General features: G+C 50.9%; 1 protein-coding gene across 1 annotated transcript; it reads left to right on the top strand.

The window, feature by feature from the left end:
* Positions 1-239: 239 nt before the first annotated feature.
* ATOX1 (antioxidant 1 copper chaperone) lies at positions 240-15,486 on the top strand. Its single transcript, NM_001167641.2, is given in 4 exon segments — positions 240-354; positions 7,796-7,871; positions 10,646-10,815; positions 15,355-15,486. Coding segments are annotated over 3 exon segments (207 nt in total). The 5' UTR covers positions 240-348; the 3' UTR covers positions 10,771-10,815; positions 15,355-15,486.
* The last annotated feature ends 373 nt before the right edge of the window (positions 15,487-15,859 follow it).

Below are 15,859 nucleotides of genomic sequence, written 5' to 3' on the forward strand. Positions count from 1 at the left end.
GGTGGTGGGGGGAGTTTCCAGCCCCTAATACATGCCTGACAAAGGGTAGGCGGTCTAACCACGGTCCGCATGCGGGGCAGGCTAGCCGAGGTCCCTCCCACCGCCTAGCACAGACGTGGCAAGTGGCCAGGGGCTCCATCCCGGCCGGAAAGAGGCGGAGAGGACAACAGCCTCCAGGCCGCTGCCCGCCCGCGAGGCCGGGGGGGCGTGGCTTAGCCGGAGGCCCGGCCGGAGGGGGCGGGGCCGGGACCAAAGAGCGGCTGCTGCGGGGCGCGCGCACCCGGAAGCGCAACCGCGCCAGCGCTCAGAGCCGCGGGAGGCGTCGCCACGGCCACCACGTCCTCAGTCATGCCGGTAAGTGGTCACGCCGCCTTCGCCCCGCGCAGACCCGCGGCCCACCGCCTGCGCCTCGTCTGCACTGCGGCTTGGCCACAGGTCGCTCTTCAAGGGCTCTGGCTGCGGCCGGAGCTGTCGCCCCTCTTCTCATCCCCTCCCCGCCCAGGCCCCAGCTTTTGCTTCTGCGACCCTCCAAGAAAATCGAATCCCAAGGGATTTTTATCTAGGAGTCAGGTGTCAGAACACCGAAGCTGCAAGGGCTCCAAGCGAGTACCAATCCAAACCTTCCTTGTATAAAAGGGGAAACTGAGGCCCAGAGACGGGCAGCGTCGACGGAGGTCCCGCAGGGTGATCCGGAACCGGAACTGGGCGGGGCCTGGATGCCCGTTCCCTCGGGGATGGCTCTGGACCTTGGGACGGGGAAGGCGTTCAGAAATCCGTGTTTCTCTTCCCTTCCCCCTGCCCACTCTTTCAGGTCAGCGCCAGGCGACACCGAATGGAGACAGTGCTTTTAACCTTTGCTCCTGGTCGGTTCATGAATCTGAACTCATGAACTCCAGAGAGGTTCAGGGACCGCCCCACAATTGATCACTTGCTCAGTGGCAGCGTTTGGGGCCGAATGCGCAGGTCGTAGCCCGCCTTTGCAGCTCACTCCGTCTTAGCGAGTATACTCGGTTGCTCATGGCCTCATTTTGTAGATGAAAAATTAAGGCCTTTTCCAGATTAAGCAAATTAAAGCCCAATGGTTTATTCAAGGTGGTGTTGGGAGTTGAGTGCAGCCAGGATAAAGCCCTTTATCTACTGTCTCGCAGTCTCTCCTGGCCTGACCACAAGACAAGTGCCCAACAAAAGTAGTCATACCGGCTTGGGAGGAAGCACTGATCCTAGTTGCAACCTGGAGATCCTGGCTAGAGTCATGTGTTTAGCACATGACATCCCCCAGGGTTCCTAGTTTATGGCTCTGCTCCAAGTGGGTACCCAGAGGTGTCCCACAGATGCTCTGTGTCTTAGCAGCCTAGCTTTGGGGAGCTGACAGGTGAGCCACAGGCCCCCTGGGCCACGCCACAAACATCTCAGGTGTCATTTCCTTTGGGTCTCGCCAGGTGCCTTGAGACAAATCCTCAGATAGCACAAAGTCTGGACAAAGAACCTGACAGAATTAGCCCTCCCAGTTGAACAAATCTGCCTGCAGCAGTGACAGAGGATGGCATTAATCACCCTGGGACTAGAATAGTGAAGGCTACCAGGTTTTTGTGGGGGACGGGAGAGAGGGAAAGGCCAGCTTGAGGGTCAGTGCTCTCTGTTCACTTCTGGGGATTCTGACAAACCAAAGACCCTCCAGAGTGGGTGATGAGAATGAAGAGGGTACTTGTCACCACAGTCACGAGAGGGACAGCTGAAGGAAGGATTATTAGTCAAGGGACTGTCACCAAAACTGCAAGGGGAAGAGTGTGTCACCTGAGAGGTTTCTCTGACAAACACTTGAGATCTCAGAAACTTCTGGAAAATCTGGGTTCCTGTTCGCTGACTCGGTGACCTTGGGCAAGCTACCTTCCTTCTCTGTGCCTTGATTCCCTCATCTGTAAAATGGGGATTAAAAAAACTGACCTCACAGAGCTGTTTTTAGTATTAACTGGGAAAATGCCAGTAAAATACATAGCCTAGCTACTGACATAGTTAGTCCCCAAGAAATGGCAGCTTTTGTGCAGACCTGGAATGAGTCAGGTGGGACTACAGGCAGGCAGGTTTCAACCCCATTTTAACAAGGACCACATGATAAGAGTTTAGGCTTTGGATACTGTATCCAGACTAGCCCCTGCTACTTAGTAGCTTTATCACCTTGAGTGAATACCCTAATGTCATGTCAAGAAAGGATAATATTTACCTCAAGGGTTTGTTTTGATGATTAAACAAGGTAATGCATGGACAATGGCTGACCCACACGGTAGGCACTCTAATATATATATATATGTGTGTGTGTGTGTGTATTTTTCGGGCTGAACCTGCGACACATGAAAGTTCCCTGACTAGGGGTCCAGTCGGAGCTGCAGCTGCCGGCCTCTGTCACAGCCATAGCAATGCAGGATCCAAGCTGCATCTGCGACCTACACCATATCTCACGGCTACACCGGATCCTTAACCCACTGAGTGAGACCAGGAATTGAACCCGCATCCTCATGGACACTAGTTGGATTTGAGCCATGATGGGAACTCCTCTAATATTACTATTAGTAAATTCCCAGACATCATAGTGTTCAAAGACTAAATTCCCAAATATTTGAGAAAGATTTTCCTTGAGGCGGAGAGGACAGGTGGTGATGGCGAGACAATGTGACCCCATTCCATTCCTGTCCTTCCCATTCTGAGATTCACTTTAAGAATCTCTTTCATTGACTTTATAGGACCTGTTTTATAGGTGACAGAGTGGAGGCTCTGAGGGGCTGGGACTCTGCAAAGTTAAGAACTCCGTGGTGGGGCCAGTCTTGGGATTCTCTGTAAAGGAAGGATCACGCTGCTCGTTTAGACTTTCCGCTGCCCCCGTTTCCTTTGGTAGCTCAGAGGTGGAGGAGGAGGAGAGCACTGAATTATACTGGCAGTAACCCATCCCCTGTCACTGACCTCTGTCCTAGGCAGGATGAAAGGAGACCTGCTCTCTGTAGCCAGCTGCAGAAAGCTTTAGAGATCCGTTGACTTTGGCTCCTTGGGCAGCAAAAACGTGTGCTCCTTCACAAGGTGCCCCCACCCAGGGCTCCTGCTTAGAGAATCGGTTGTGGGGGATGGCACTGCTGTTTGCGGGTCCAGAACCAGCAAGATGTCCTGGAGCAGGGAAAGCCTGGGTTCACATCCCAGCCTCAGCACATATCCACCCCGTGACTGGGCAGCTTAGCTAACCCCTGGAACCTCGGTTTTCTCCTAAGTGCAGTAGGGTGACTAGCTCCCTTACCTGGTTGGGCAAGGACTGACTTGGTTACTATATAAAGAGCATTTCGTAAAGGGGTCGCTCAATAGATTTGGGTTTTATGTTGGTCTTGCAAACCCATTACAGCTTTGGCTGGGTATACAGGTGCAAGCCATTAACAAATCTTGCGGACCATCATTCTAGAGCAAGGACAGCAGACTTTTTCTTCAAGGGCCAGATAGTAAATACCTAAGGCTTCGTGATCCACATGGTCTGTTACGACCCTGCAACTCTGTCCTTCTGGCATGACAGTAAAGGAGTACGCTTAGCTCTGTTCCCACGAAACTATAAAACCAGGTTGCAGGCAAGCTGTAGTTTCCCCCTTTGTATTCCACAGCAGCATCTCAAACTATAGTGTGGGCAGGAATGAGCTGTGTGTCCTGTTAAAAATGAGGATTCTGGAGTTCCCATCATGGCTCAGTGGGTTAAGAACCCAACCAGTATCCATGAGGATATGGGTTGGATCCCTGGCCTCACTCAGTGGGATAAGGATCCTGTGTTGCTGTGAGCTGCGGTGTAGGTCACAGATGTGGCTCGGATCTGGTGTTGCTGTGGCTGCAGCTGGGGCTGGCAGCTGTAGCTCTGATTCGACCCCTATCCTTGGAACTTCCGTATGCTGTAGGTGCGGCCCTAAAAAGAAAAAAAAAGAGGATTCTGATTCAGGAGGCTTGGAGTGCGACCTGAGCGTCTGCATTAATGACAAGCTCCCGGGCGATGCTGTTACTGTCGGTCTGAAGACCGTGTGTTAAAGACAAGATTTTGGAATTCTCACCTGAAATCCTTATTTTCAGAATTTGTTGAATAGTCACAAAATGAGCGGAAGGAATCAGAGGCGTTCAAACTAGACGAACAGAAAAAACCATTTTCTTTACGGCAGGTTTCGCAGATTTGGCCCCAGTGAAATAGCAGTCTCCTTGTTATGTAACGACGGCTGTGTGTAATTCAGTGCAGGAAAACCCAACTGCCTAACTCTTGGCCTCAGTTTCCCTTGTAGAGCATGATGAAAATCCGGATCCAGGGATTTTCCAAGGATGTTTTGAGACTTGGAAAGAGCCTGAGAAGCCATTTAGACCAGTTTTTCTCAGGTGTGTGGGCTCACCCCTCTGTCTCTCCGCAGTGGATTAAAAAATGGAGAGTCCCAGGGCCCACAGAGCCAACGGAGGCAGCTGCCTGCAGAGCTGCGTGGTCCCCAAGTTCCCCTGTGATCCTTGATGTCCACTGAGGGTGAGACAATGGAATTGGCTAATGCCCTTTTGGTAGAAATAAGGGGACTGGGGTCTTCCACCAAGATACAGTGCTGTGCCCAGAATTCTAACTAAGGTAATAGATTTGAAATGCTCCATGAAAAATGTAGCCATAGCTTTTTGGGAGTCCATTCTCTGGTGGTTTAGTGGTTAGGATTCTACAGTTTCACTGCTGTGGCCTGGGTTCAGTCCCTGGTGTGGCAACTGAGATCCCACATCAAGCACACTGTGGCAGAAAGAGAGAAAGAAAAATGTAGCCATAGGTTTTTTTTTTTTTTTTAAGGGACAGAAAAGAGGGAAGAAGAACAAACTGATAATAATAATAATTATTTTTTGGACTGCCCCAAGGTATGTGGAGTTCGCAGGCCAGGAATCAGATCCAAGCCACAGTCGCAACCTATCCCATAGCTGTGGCAACACTGAATCCTTTAACCCACAGTGCGGGGCTGGGGATCGAACCTGGATCCTGGCACTGCAGTGATGCCACAGATCTCATTGCACCACAGCAGGACTAATTCAGTAGCTAACTTTTTTTTTTTTTTTGTCTTTTTGCTATTTCTTTGGGCCGCTTCCGCGGCATATGGAGGTTCCCAGGCTAGGGGTCGAATCGGAGCTGTAGCCCCCAGCCTACGCCAGAGCCACAGCAATGCAGGATTGGAGCCGCATCTGCAACCTACACCACAGCTCACGGCAACGCCAGATCGTTAACCCACTGAGCAAGGCCAGGGACCAAACCCGCAACCTCATGGTTCCTAGTCGGATTCGTTAGCCACTGCGCCACGACGGGAACTCCAGTAGCTAACTTTTTATCCCAGAGGAACCTATTATGCTCCAATTTCTTTACCTATTGTATGAATTATCTGTTACTTCTGAGTAATTAGCTCAAAACTTGGTTTAAGATAACAAATATCAGGAGTTCCCATTGTGGCGCAGTGGTTAACGACTCCGACTGGGAACCATGAGGTTACAGATTCAATCCCTGCCCTTGCTCAGTGGGTTAAGGATCCGGCGTTGCTGTGGCTGTGGCATAGGCCGGCGTCTACAGCTTCGATTAGACCCCTAGCCTGGGAACCTCCATATGCCGCGGGAGCGGCCCAAGAAATGGCAAAAAAAGACAAAGACAAAAAAAAAATAGCAAATATCAGAGTTCCCAATGTGGCTCAGTGGAAACGAATCTGACTAGCATCCATGAGGACGAAGGTTCGATCCCTGGTCTTGCTCAGTAGGTTAAGGATCTGGTGTTGCCGTGAGCTGTGGTGTAGGTTGCAGATGCTGCTCGGATCCCGCCTTGCTGTGGCTGTGGTGTAGGCCGGCAGCTACAGCTCTGATTCGACCCCTTGCCTGGGAACCTCCATATGCCATGGAGGTTTTGTCTAAGAAGACACAAAAATAAGTAAAATATAAAAAATACTTATTAGCTCACCGTTTCAGAGCGTCAGGAATCAGGGGGCAGCTTAGCTGGTGTTTCTGGCTCGGGGTCTCCTGAAGCGGCAGTGATGATGTCAGCCGGGCTGCAGTCATCTGAAGGAGGATATGGTGCCCAGATGGTGCCCTTCACAGGGCTGTTGGCTGGAGGACTCAGTTCCTCACCACGTGCATCTCTCCAAAGGGTCGCTTGAGGGTCCTTAGGACGTGGCAGCCAGCTTCCTCCAGAGTGACTGATCCCTGAGAGAGAAGGCAGAAGCGACAGTGTCTTTTATGCCTTAGCCTCAGAGGTCCCCTGACTGCTGCCATATACTCCTCGTGGAATGGCACTATTCAAGGGCACACATGACAGGTGGCGGAGATCACCGGGCTGTGTTCCATGACGGCTGTCATGCTTAAAATCCCATGTTCATCCCACCCACCAACCTGCAAAGGGACGCTCATCCGCCTTTTGCAGTTGGAGCGCAGAGAAGTTAAGGAACTTCCCTGTAGTCACCCAGCTCCTAAGTGCCAGAGCCGGGATCTGAAGCCAGGTCTCCTTTCCAGAGATTGAGAATAAAGGAAGTAGTGGTGTAATCTTTAAAAGCAAAGGAAGGACTCGGGGGTCTTCAACCAGCTGAGTCAGTCAGCCATTCACTCAGTAAAACGTGTTAAGCCCCTACTCTGTGCCAAGCACTCCGTTTTCCACGCTTTAGGGATGCAGCATTGAACTGAATAAAGCTTCATCTGCTGGGAGCTCGCCTTCAGGCCCTTGGTGTCCTGGAGACTGGAGGATGTCTAGGCTGCTGGGAGAGTCCGGAAGCCTGGGCACCCTTACTGGCCCAGCTTCACTGGAAGCCCAGGCAAAGCCTCACCCTTCTCAGGCCTTGGTGCTACCTCTGAGGTGCTAGGATGACAGCAGTAGTTTCTATCGTTCAGAATCACCAGGAAAGCTTATTGGCCATAACAGACGCTTCAGCCCAGGCTTGCTGACCAGAACTTAGTTTTTGGAAGCTCCCAGCTGATTTTAATAGAATAATCTGCTGATACATAAATAAGACCACCAGATCTGCGTTGCTCTGAGTGTGGGACCCCCCCCCAACAGAGTTATTAGTGATCCTGGGACAACCCCATAGCTGAAGTATCAGAATTTTGAAGGTGAGACTAGAAACCAGCATCTTAAACTACCTTCCCAGGTGAGCCTCCTCACTGTGCGCCAGACGCTGCTAAAGGATTTCTAGGGATTCTTTCTCTCTTTTTTTTTTTGTCTTTTCTAGGTCCACACACCCACGGCATATGAAGGTTCCCAGGCTAGGGGTCCAATCGGAGCTGTAGTCCCCGGCCTACACCAGAGCCACAGCAACACGGGGTCTGAGCCGCGTCTGCAACCTACACCACAGCTCACGGCAACGCCGGATCCTTAACCCACTGAGCGAGGCCAGGGATCGAACCCGCAACCTCATGGTTCCTAGTCGGATTCGTTAACCACTGAGCCACAATGGGAACTCCTTTTTTTTTTTTTTTTTAAGGAGGCCATGTCTCTGACATGCCAGAAGTTCCCAGGCCAGGGATCCAGCCTGAGCTACAACAGTGACAACAGGTCCTTAACCCACTGTGCCACAAGAGAACTCCGAGATTCTAATACGATCCCCTGTGAGATACAGAAGCCCTGAGTTTCTCCACCGTACAAGTTTGAGTGGGGCTCAGACACAGGCTACTGCTGGGTCTGATGACAGCCCCATTTTGCCTTTCTCTCTGCCCTCGGTCTTGGCCCCAGAGTGGGCCTGCATGCTGGTGGGGTGTGTGGGTCCCTCTGCAGGACTTGGCTCAGAGTCCCCTTTGTTTGTTGCAGAAGCACGAGTTCTCCGTGGACATGACCTGTGAGGGCTGCTCTAACGCAGTCACTCGGGTCCTCAACAAGCTGGGAGGTGAGTGATTGGTGCCGGGTTGTGGGTGGGAGACTGATACACATATCAGATGCATCCTGACATGAAGCAGGAGAAGCCTGGGTGCAAGCTGAGAGTAGCAGTAAAACCAAACCTATGGAATACTTAGCCTGGGCCAAGTACTCTGCTTCGTAGCTTCTGTGGATCACGTCACTTAATCCGCATCACAACCACTGTGAAGAGCTTCTTTGACTATCTCCATTTCAAGCAGGAGGGAACTGAAGATCAGAGAGGTTAAGTAACCCGTTGGGAATCACACAGCCAGTAAGTGGTAGAGCTGGGATTTGACCCCATGGAGCCCTGGTGGTCCTAGGCAGTGTATTGGTAAATATACTAATCCCCAGGGTAATATCTTTCGTTATATGACATGTTTTTATTTTTCTTTTGGCTGCACTTATGGCAAGCAGAAGTCCTGGGCCAGAGATTGAACGCATGCCACAGCTGTAATCGGAGCCACAGTAGTGATAATGCCAGATCCTTAACCCACTGCATCACAAGGGAACGCCAGATTTTCATTTTTAAAACCCTAGGAGTTTAAAACCCTGGGAGTTTCCTGGTGCCTCATCAGGTTAAGGATCTGGCGTTGTCCCTGCTGTGGCTCAGGTTCAGTCCCTGGCCTGTGAACTTCTGCATGCTGTGAGTGAGGCCAAAAAAACCCCCCAAATGCAACAACCCTAGGTAACGATAACACCCCATTTCCAGAGGGCTTTCACGTGGATGTGATCTCACTGGCACTTAATATGGTCTTCTGAGCTGTACTTTCCGTTCATGGAATGGGGCTGTGGACCTCAGTACCCAGGAAGGGCAGTGACTTGCCCAGAGTCCCACAGTGAGGCCAGGGTTGGTTTCTGGACATAAACTGGGATCTGAATGTAAAGCATCTGAAACAGTGGAAAGAACATGGCTGCCGACTTGCTGTGTGACTGCAGCCTCCTCTCCCAGGGCCTGGCTTTTCCCCACTACAGTGTTAGTTTCACAGCTTTGCTGTGGAGGCCTCAAGAGTGAAACTGCTCGAAAGCCCCTCATGTACAAGTGGCAGCTCTGGATGAAGTGAGGGCGGCCTGCTTTCAGTCCTGATGGCTGTAGGAGCCCTGCCCGAGGACCTGGGCTGCCAGGATCACAGCTTGAAATCCACTGGGTCAGGTGATCCCAGAGTGTCTTCCATCTTTATGATGCCACCAAAAATGTGTACTCCAAAGAGAAGGGAGACAGTCCTGAACCAAAAGACGAAACCCAGAGTGCAGCCAGGATACACTGTGCTCCCCATGGTATCCATCAGCCTGAGTCCGAGGGTAGGACGAAGTCCTGGGCCAAGGCTCTTCGAGGCCCCTTGAGGATCTACCTTTGAGCTCGGGCAGGTATCTTCCCATCTTTCACCACTGTCCCCACTTGGGTGGCCTCTTGAGAGAGTCCCAAGGGTTTTCTGAATTGGTTGGGGCCGTAGAGGAGCAGTGGCGGGGTCCGAGGAATCACAGACCAAGGGCATACTGGAAGTGGAAAGCCCACAGTAGCTGGTCGGCTCCAGCCCCTTCATGCACCGATGGGGAATCGAGCCCTGTAATGGGCAGGACGCAGCCAGTCAGAGGTGAAGCCAGGCCTGGGATGCCCCCTCTGCCTTCTGTTGTTGGGACACGACCCATGTATACGTAGTCCCACATGCCTCCAGGGGGCTTTAAATGGGCACAGCCCTTCAGGAGGGCAATTCCCCAATATCAACATTTAAAGCATGCCTGTCTGTTGCCCCAGAGTTTCCATTCTGTGAATTCATGGTATAGGAATATTTTCACAAGTTTGATACTCTAGCATTGTTGTAAGCATAGTGAGACTGGAAGCAGCCTTAGTGTCCTCCAGCAGGGGACTGAGTAGACATATGGATGCTGCAGCCACGCTGCGGGAAACGACACAGCTATCAAAAAAGAAGCAAGTTAGTCTGTATGCACTAAGATGGCAAGATATCTGGGAAAGTGACCTATAAAGTTTACCTACTATGATGCCACTTAGGGAAACTACTTTCCATTTCATCAGGGAGAAACTCTGGATAGGGACCCTGTTGTTTACAGTGGTCCTCAGATAGGAAATAGGGGGCCTTACAATTTCAAATTTTATTCTGAAGTGTGTTTTTCTTGTTTTTTCCTTTTCTGTTTGTTTTTAAATGGTGTCTGTATTACTTTGGCACTTAAGAAAGAAACTTAAAAAAAGCCCTCATCTAGGAGTTCCCATTGTGGCTCAGCAGGTTAAGAACCCGACTAGTATCCATGAGGACTCAGGTTTGATCCCTGGCCTCAGTGGATTAAGGATCCGGCATTGCCATGAGCTGCGATATAGGTTGCAGTTGAGGCTCAGATCCTGCGTTGCTGTGACTGGTGCAGCCTGGCAGCTGTAGCTCTGATTCGACCCCTAGCCTGGCACCTTTTATATGCCACAGGTGCAGCCCTAAAAAGAAGAAAAGAAAAAAAGCCCTCATCTAGAGCAAGGATGGGCAAACTACAGCACCTGGGCCAAAGCCCACTGCCTGTTTTTGCACAGCCGAGAATGGCTTTTACTTTTTTATAGGGTTTTAAAAGCAGTTTATAACAGGCTATAGAGCTGAGTCTGTGCAGCCCACGATGCCTAAAACATGTGCTCTCTGGCATTTTTCAGGAGAACTTTGCCAGACCCTGGTCTAGAGGACAGGGGGAGGATGGGGGGGCTGAATCATTCAGGAGCCTGAGTGGGAATGTCTCTGCACCCCCTTCTCCGCCTTCCTCTTCCTGCAGGAGTTCAGTTTGACATTGACCTGCCCAACAAGAAGGTCTGCATTGACTCTGAGCACAGCGTGGACACTCTGCTGGAGACCCTGGGGAAAACAGGAAAGGCCGTTTCCTACCTCGGCCCCAAGTAGTGAGGGCTCGGGCCCCTGGCCTGCAGGATGGACCAAAGTGGGCAGGTGGGTGAGACCTGGCACTGCCACAAAATATGTCCTTACTGAATGCAGATCACAAGCTCGGGGTCCTTCCAGCCCTCTTCGAGTGACAGCACTGGGTGATGTCTCTCAGGTCCCCTCTCTGGCTTGAGGGTGCATTTCATCATCAGCAGGGTTTACGTTTGGAGCTTATGGCCCTGAGCAGTGTGGTTTTTTGCTTTGATAAGTTATTGGTCCCTTCAGAGGTGACACCTACACTCTGGGCCTTGTGGTCCTATGCACTGTCCAGGTAAGTTAATTCATCTTGGCCTCTGATCCCCCTTGGAACTGTTGTTGGCTTCCTGAGCATGCCCTCAGCCCAGATTGGTACAAAAACAAGAGCGTGTTTGGAGTTCTTGCTGTGGCGCAGCAGGTTAATGATCTGGTGTCGTCTCTGGCAGCGTGGATTCTATCCCAGGCGGGTGCAGTGGGTTAAGAATCCCGTGTTACTGCAGCTGTGGCATAGGTCGAAGCCTCAACTCGGATTCACACCCTGGCCTGGGAAGTCCATATGCCACAGGTGCGGCCAAAAAAAAAAATAGCATGTTCAGTTCAGTCTCTTAAAACCTACCATATGACCCAGCCTTTCTTCCTCTGGGTATTTACCTAAGAGAAATGAAAAGCGCATGCCCATATGAAGACTTGTATGTAAACACTGATAGTGGCTTTAGGGGAATAACCCCAAACTGGAAATAACCCAGTGTCCAGCACTGGATAGATTGTGCTGGACCATACGATTGGGTACATGGTCCAGGCAACAACCGCAGTGAACCTCACAGTGAGTCAAGGAGGCCAGGAAAACGGAGGACATACTGTATGACTTCATTTATATAAAATTCTTTTCTTTATTTATTTTTTGTTTTGCTTTTTAGGGCTGCACCTGCAGCCTATGGAAGTTCCCAGGCGAAGGGTCTAATTTGGAGCTGGAGCTGCAGCTGCCAGCCTACACCACAGCCACCGCCATGCCAGATCCAAGCCGCATCCGTGACCTACACAGCACTGAGTGGGGCCAGGGGTCGAACCTGCATCCTAGTTGGGTTTGTTACCACTGAGCCATAACGGGAACTCCCTAAAATTCTAAAGAAAATGCAAACTAATCTATAGCAACCGAAAGCAGACTTGTGATTGCTTGATGCTGGTGGGTGGCAAGGAGAGTCTGGAGGGACAGGGAAATTTTAGGCTTGGATATGTTCACATCTTGAGTGTGGTGATGGTATGTGGGCGTGTACATTTGGTAAGTCACAGATCATCAGAGTGCACTTGGACTATGTCTGTGTATCTGTCCCATGTGAGTTTCACCACCCAATAAAGTCGTTAAAAGTGAAAAACAAAACAAGCCAAAAAAAAAAAAAAAAAAAAAACCACCCAGTGGCATGTTTAAGCTGGATGCGCCCTTTGATTTTACATAATCCAGAGAGGCAGCAAAGGGGCACTGGGCAGACTTTACCCATCCATCCAGCTTGCCTTCCCTCTGCCCAGGCGCAGTCTCCGAATTCTTCACAGCACAGCCCTCCCAGCGGTCACTGCCCACAGGGCGTTTAATGCGTGAATTCCAACAATCGCCACATCCTTGGTGGCGTTCAGTGCTCTCTCTCACTGGGATTGAGAAAAAAGAGGCTGGAGAGGGGAAGTAACTGGACCAGAGCCCACACAGTGAGTGGTAGGGCAGGGTGAGAGTCAAGCTCCCTGCATCGCAGTTCTGTAATGGCTGGTGGTACTGTCCCTGTGAACGCGTCTTCAGAGAGTTCCCCGTGCAGAGGCCAGCCACTCCTGACTGGCCGGCCAGGTCGGTAACTTTCAGGGACGGCCTGCTTCCAGAAGGTGTGCACTGGCATCCGCGCCATGGCAGTGTCCCGTGTGTCTGGTGGCATCGTGCGCAACTCATGAGATGACAGAGGTGCCTGTGGTCTGCATCCGCTTCCTGTCCACCAACCCAGCCATGTTCAGGCGTGAGCCCGGGACGAGTAACCAGTGTTCTCAGGTTCTAACTGTCGCTCTGCCCTCCGTTCACCCTCTGACTTTGGACGCTTCTCTTTCAGTCCTGAGACTCAGTCCTCCCTTCTGTAAAACGGGGCTGCCTCGTGAGGGTTACGTGAAACCCGTCTGAATGTGGAGGGTGGTCCTTAAAGGGAGGTCGTACTTTTGCCATTCCAGTGTTCATCACACGGTTCCTGCATCCCTAGGGGTTTGGGGGTTTTGCTTTGTTTTTTGGCCACACCCGCCGCATGCAGAAATTCCCAGGCCAGGGATCAAACCCAAGCCCCAGCAGCAACCCAAGCCCCAGCAGTGACACCACCAGATCTTCCCCCAAGGAACTCCCCAAGTAGGCTGTTTCATATCGAGCTTCCATGTAAGATTGTGTTCATCGAAGTCTGTGACGGGGAGGGAAGAGAAAAAACTCCTCAGCTGGCTGCACAGTTGGGGGAGCCCCAGTGTGGATCCCTGCAATTGGAAACGCCTGGCCTAAGCATTCGAATTTTAACTAAAAAAAAGTAATCCCTGCTCATCGTAAATCATGTGTAGCTTAATGTGTTTTTTTTGTTTTGTTTTGTTTTCTCTCATAGTAGTTGTTTTAAAAATTGAGATGAGGAGTTCCCATCATGGCTCAGTGGTTAACGAATCCAACTAGGAACCATGTGGCTGCGGGTTCGATTCCTGGCTTTGCTCAGTGGGTTAGGGATCTTGTGTTGCCGTGAGCTGTGGTGTAGGTTGTGGACACGGCTCGGATCCCATGCTGCTATGCCTCTGGCGTAGGCTGGCAGCTACGGCGATTCGACCCCTAGCCTGGGAACCTCCACAGGCCGCAGGAGCAGCCCAAGAAATGGCAAAAAGACAAAAAAAAAAAAAAAAAAGAGAGAGAGAGAGATGAAATTCACATACCATGCATTTAACCATTTTATTTATTTATTTATTTAGTCTTCTTTATTTTTAGGGCTGCACCTACAGCACATGGAGGTTACCAGGCTAGGGGTTGAATTGGAGCTGTAGCTGCCGGTCTACACCACAGCCACAGCAATGGAGGATCCGAGCCGCGTCTGCAACCTACACCACAGCTCCTTAACCCACTGAGTGAGGCGAGGTATCGAACCTGGGTCCTCATGGATGCTCGTCAGATTTGTTTCCACTGAGCCACGATGGAAACTCCCCCAGTTAGCCATTTGAAAGTTTACTTTTCATTGGCATTTAGTGTACTCAGTGTATTCATCCACCACCTCTCTCTAGTGTCAGCACTTTTCATCCCCTAGGAAAACTCCCTGTACCCACTGGAGCTGTCACTCCCCGCTGCCCTCTCTCTCTATCCCCTGGCAACCACTCGTCTGCTTTCTGCTCTTCTGGACTCACCTGGTCTTGCTATTCCACATAAAAGAAATCATGAGATACGTGGCCTTTTGTGTCTGGCTTCTTCATCAAGTTTCTGGATTCACCCCAGCTGAAGTGTTTATCACTACTTCCTTCCTACGGCTGCATAGTTCTCCTAATAGTTTTCATTAATTTATTTAGTTTGGCCTTTTTTTGTTGTTTGTTTTGTTTTGTCTTTTTGCCTTTTCTAGGGCTGCTCCTGTGACATATGGAGGTTCCCAGGCTAGGGGTCGAATCGGAGCTGTAGCCACTGGCCTACACCAGAGCCACAGCAACGTGGGATCCGAGCTGCGTCTGCGACCTACACCACAGCTCACAGCAATGCCAGATCCTTGACCCACTGAGCGAGGCCAGGGATCGAACCCGAAACCTCAAGGTTCCTAGTCGGATTCGTTAACCACTGAGCCACGACGGGAACTCCTAGTTTGGCTTTTTAATTCTAGGAAGTGTCACAGCCATGCGAGTAGAGTAGTAAAATGAATCTCCACGTACCCACTACCCAGAGCCAATAGTTACCAAGTCACTGCCATCATTTCATCTGTGGCCCCCCCTCTCCCCACCCCCATATTATTTCACAGCAGATCTGGGCATCATTTAATTCCATCTGCACATCTGTCAGTAACCAAATGTAGTATATAAAAAGCCTCCTGGACATTTCATATGCACAGCACTGGGTGAGAGTTAATGGTCCAGCAAGCTTTACCCCTCACAGCCAGGCAGCACCTGTCTCCGAGTCTGTCTTAAGAGGTTCCCCAAGGACTAATTTGAAGCCAGGTTCTGGAACCAGACATGGGAATGTTATCAGTCATGAAGTCTTCCTGATCCTCTGGCTCCTGGAAGGTTTGCTTGTTCATGGTGTTATTGTCTGCCTTCCCAGTTTAAGTTGAAACGGGAGAGGGAAGCTGTCCCAGCAGCCCTTGAAGTCCCCAGAAAGTCTCGTGGTGATGGGCCCAAAGCCAGTGGGTTCTGGTCAAGCTGAGTATCACTATCTTGGTAGGAGCGGCGTACAGGGCTGGACGTGGGAGTTCTAGTCCTGTTCCAGCACCTGCCTTTCCCACCTCACACCCCCCCAAAACTGCCTTCATGAACCTTTGTACTTTGGTAATGTCTCCCTGTGCACAGCAGATGGCGCCTGTGTTCCATCTCGCTTTCCATCTCTTGCAGGATGCTGATCTGCCTTCCAGACAGATGTAAGGCCTGGCAGTCCTGCTCAACGACGGGAATTCCTGTGGAGACCCTCACTTCCCCTGCTCCTCTGTAGCTTCCCTCTAATAAAGTCAAGCTGCTTTTGCTGGAGATGTCTCCTGCGTGGTCTTAACGTCACTTGCTTATGTGCAGTACTCGGATGCCCACAGGCGGCTGGGAAGGAGCCAGCCGTGATTGCAACGCTTGCTTGGGTTGGAGCGCCCAGAGGCCCAATGGATCCTGAGTCTTTGCTGTGTGATGTGATCTTTTGCAAGGTACTTTCCCTCTGTGGGCCTCACTTTTCCTCCTCTGTATGTGGAGATGTTAGGTCAGATTGGCAATCCCTTTTCTTTGTGCTACTTTCTTAGATATATTATACACACACACATAATTTTTTTTTTTTTTTTTTTTTTTTTTGGCCTCCCGCATGGCATGCAGAAGTTGCTAGGCCAGAGACTGAACCTGAGCCACAGCCATGACAACA

This window comes from Sus scrofa, chromosome 16, assembly GCF_054392235.1.
Source record: "Sus scrofa isolate SSC_HxYL_T2T_F1_AM1 chromosome 16, Sscrofa_HxYL_maternal_Yorkshire_Landrace_v2.0, whole genome shotgun sequence".
NCBI lineage: Eukaryota > Metazoa > Chordata > Mammalia > Artiodactyla > Suidae > Sus > Sus scrofa.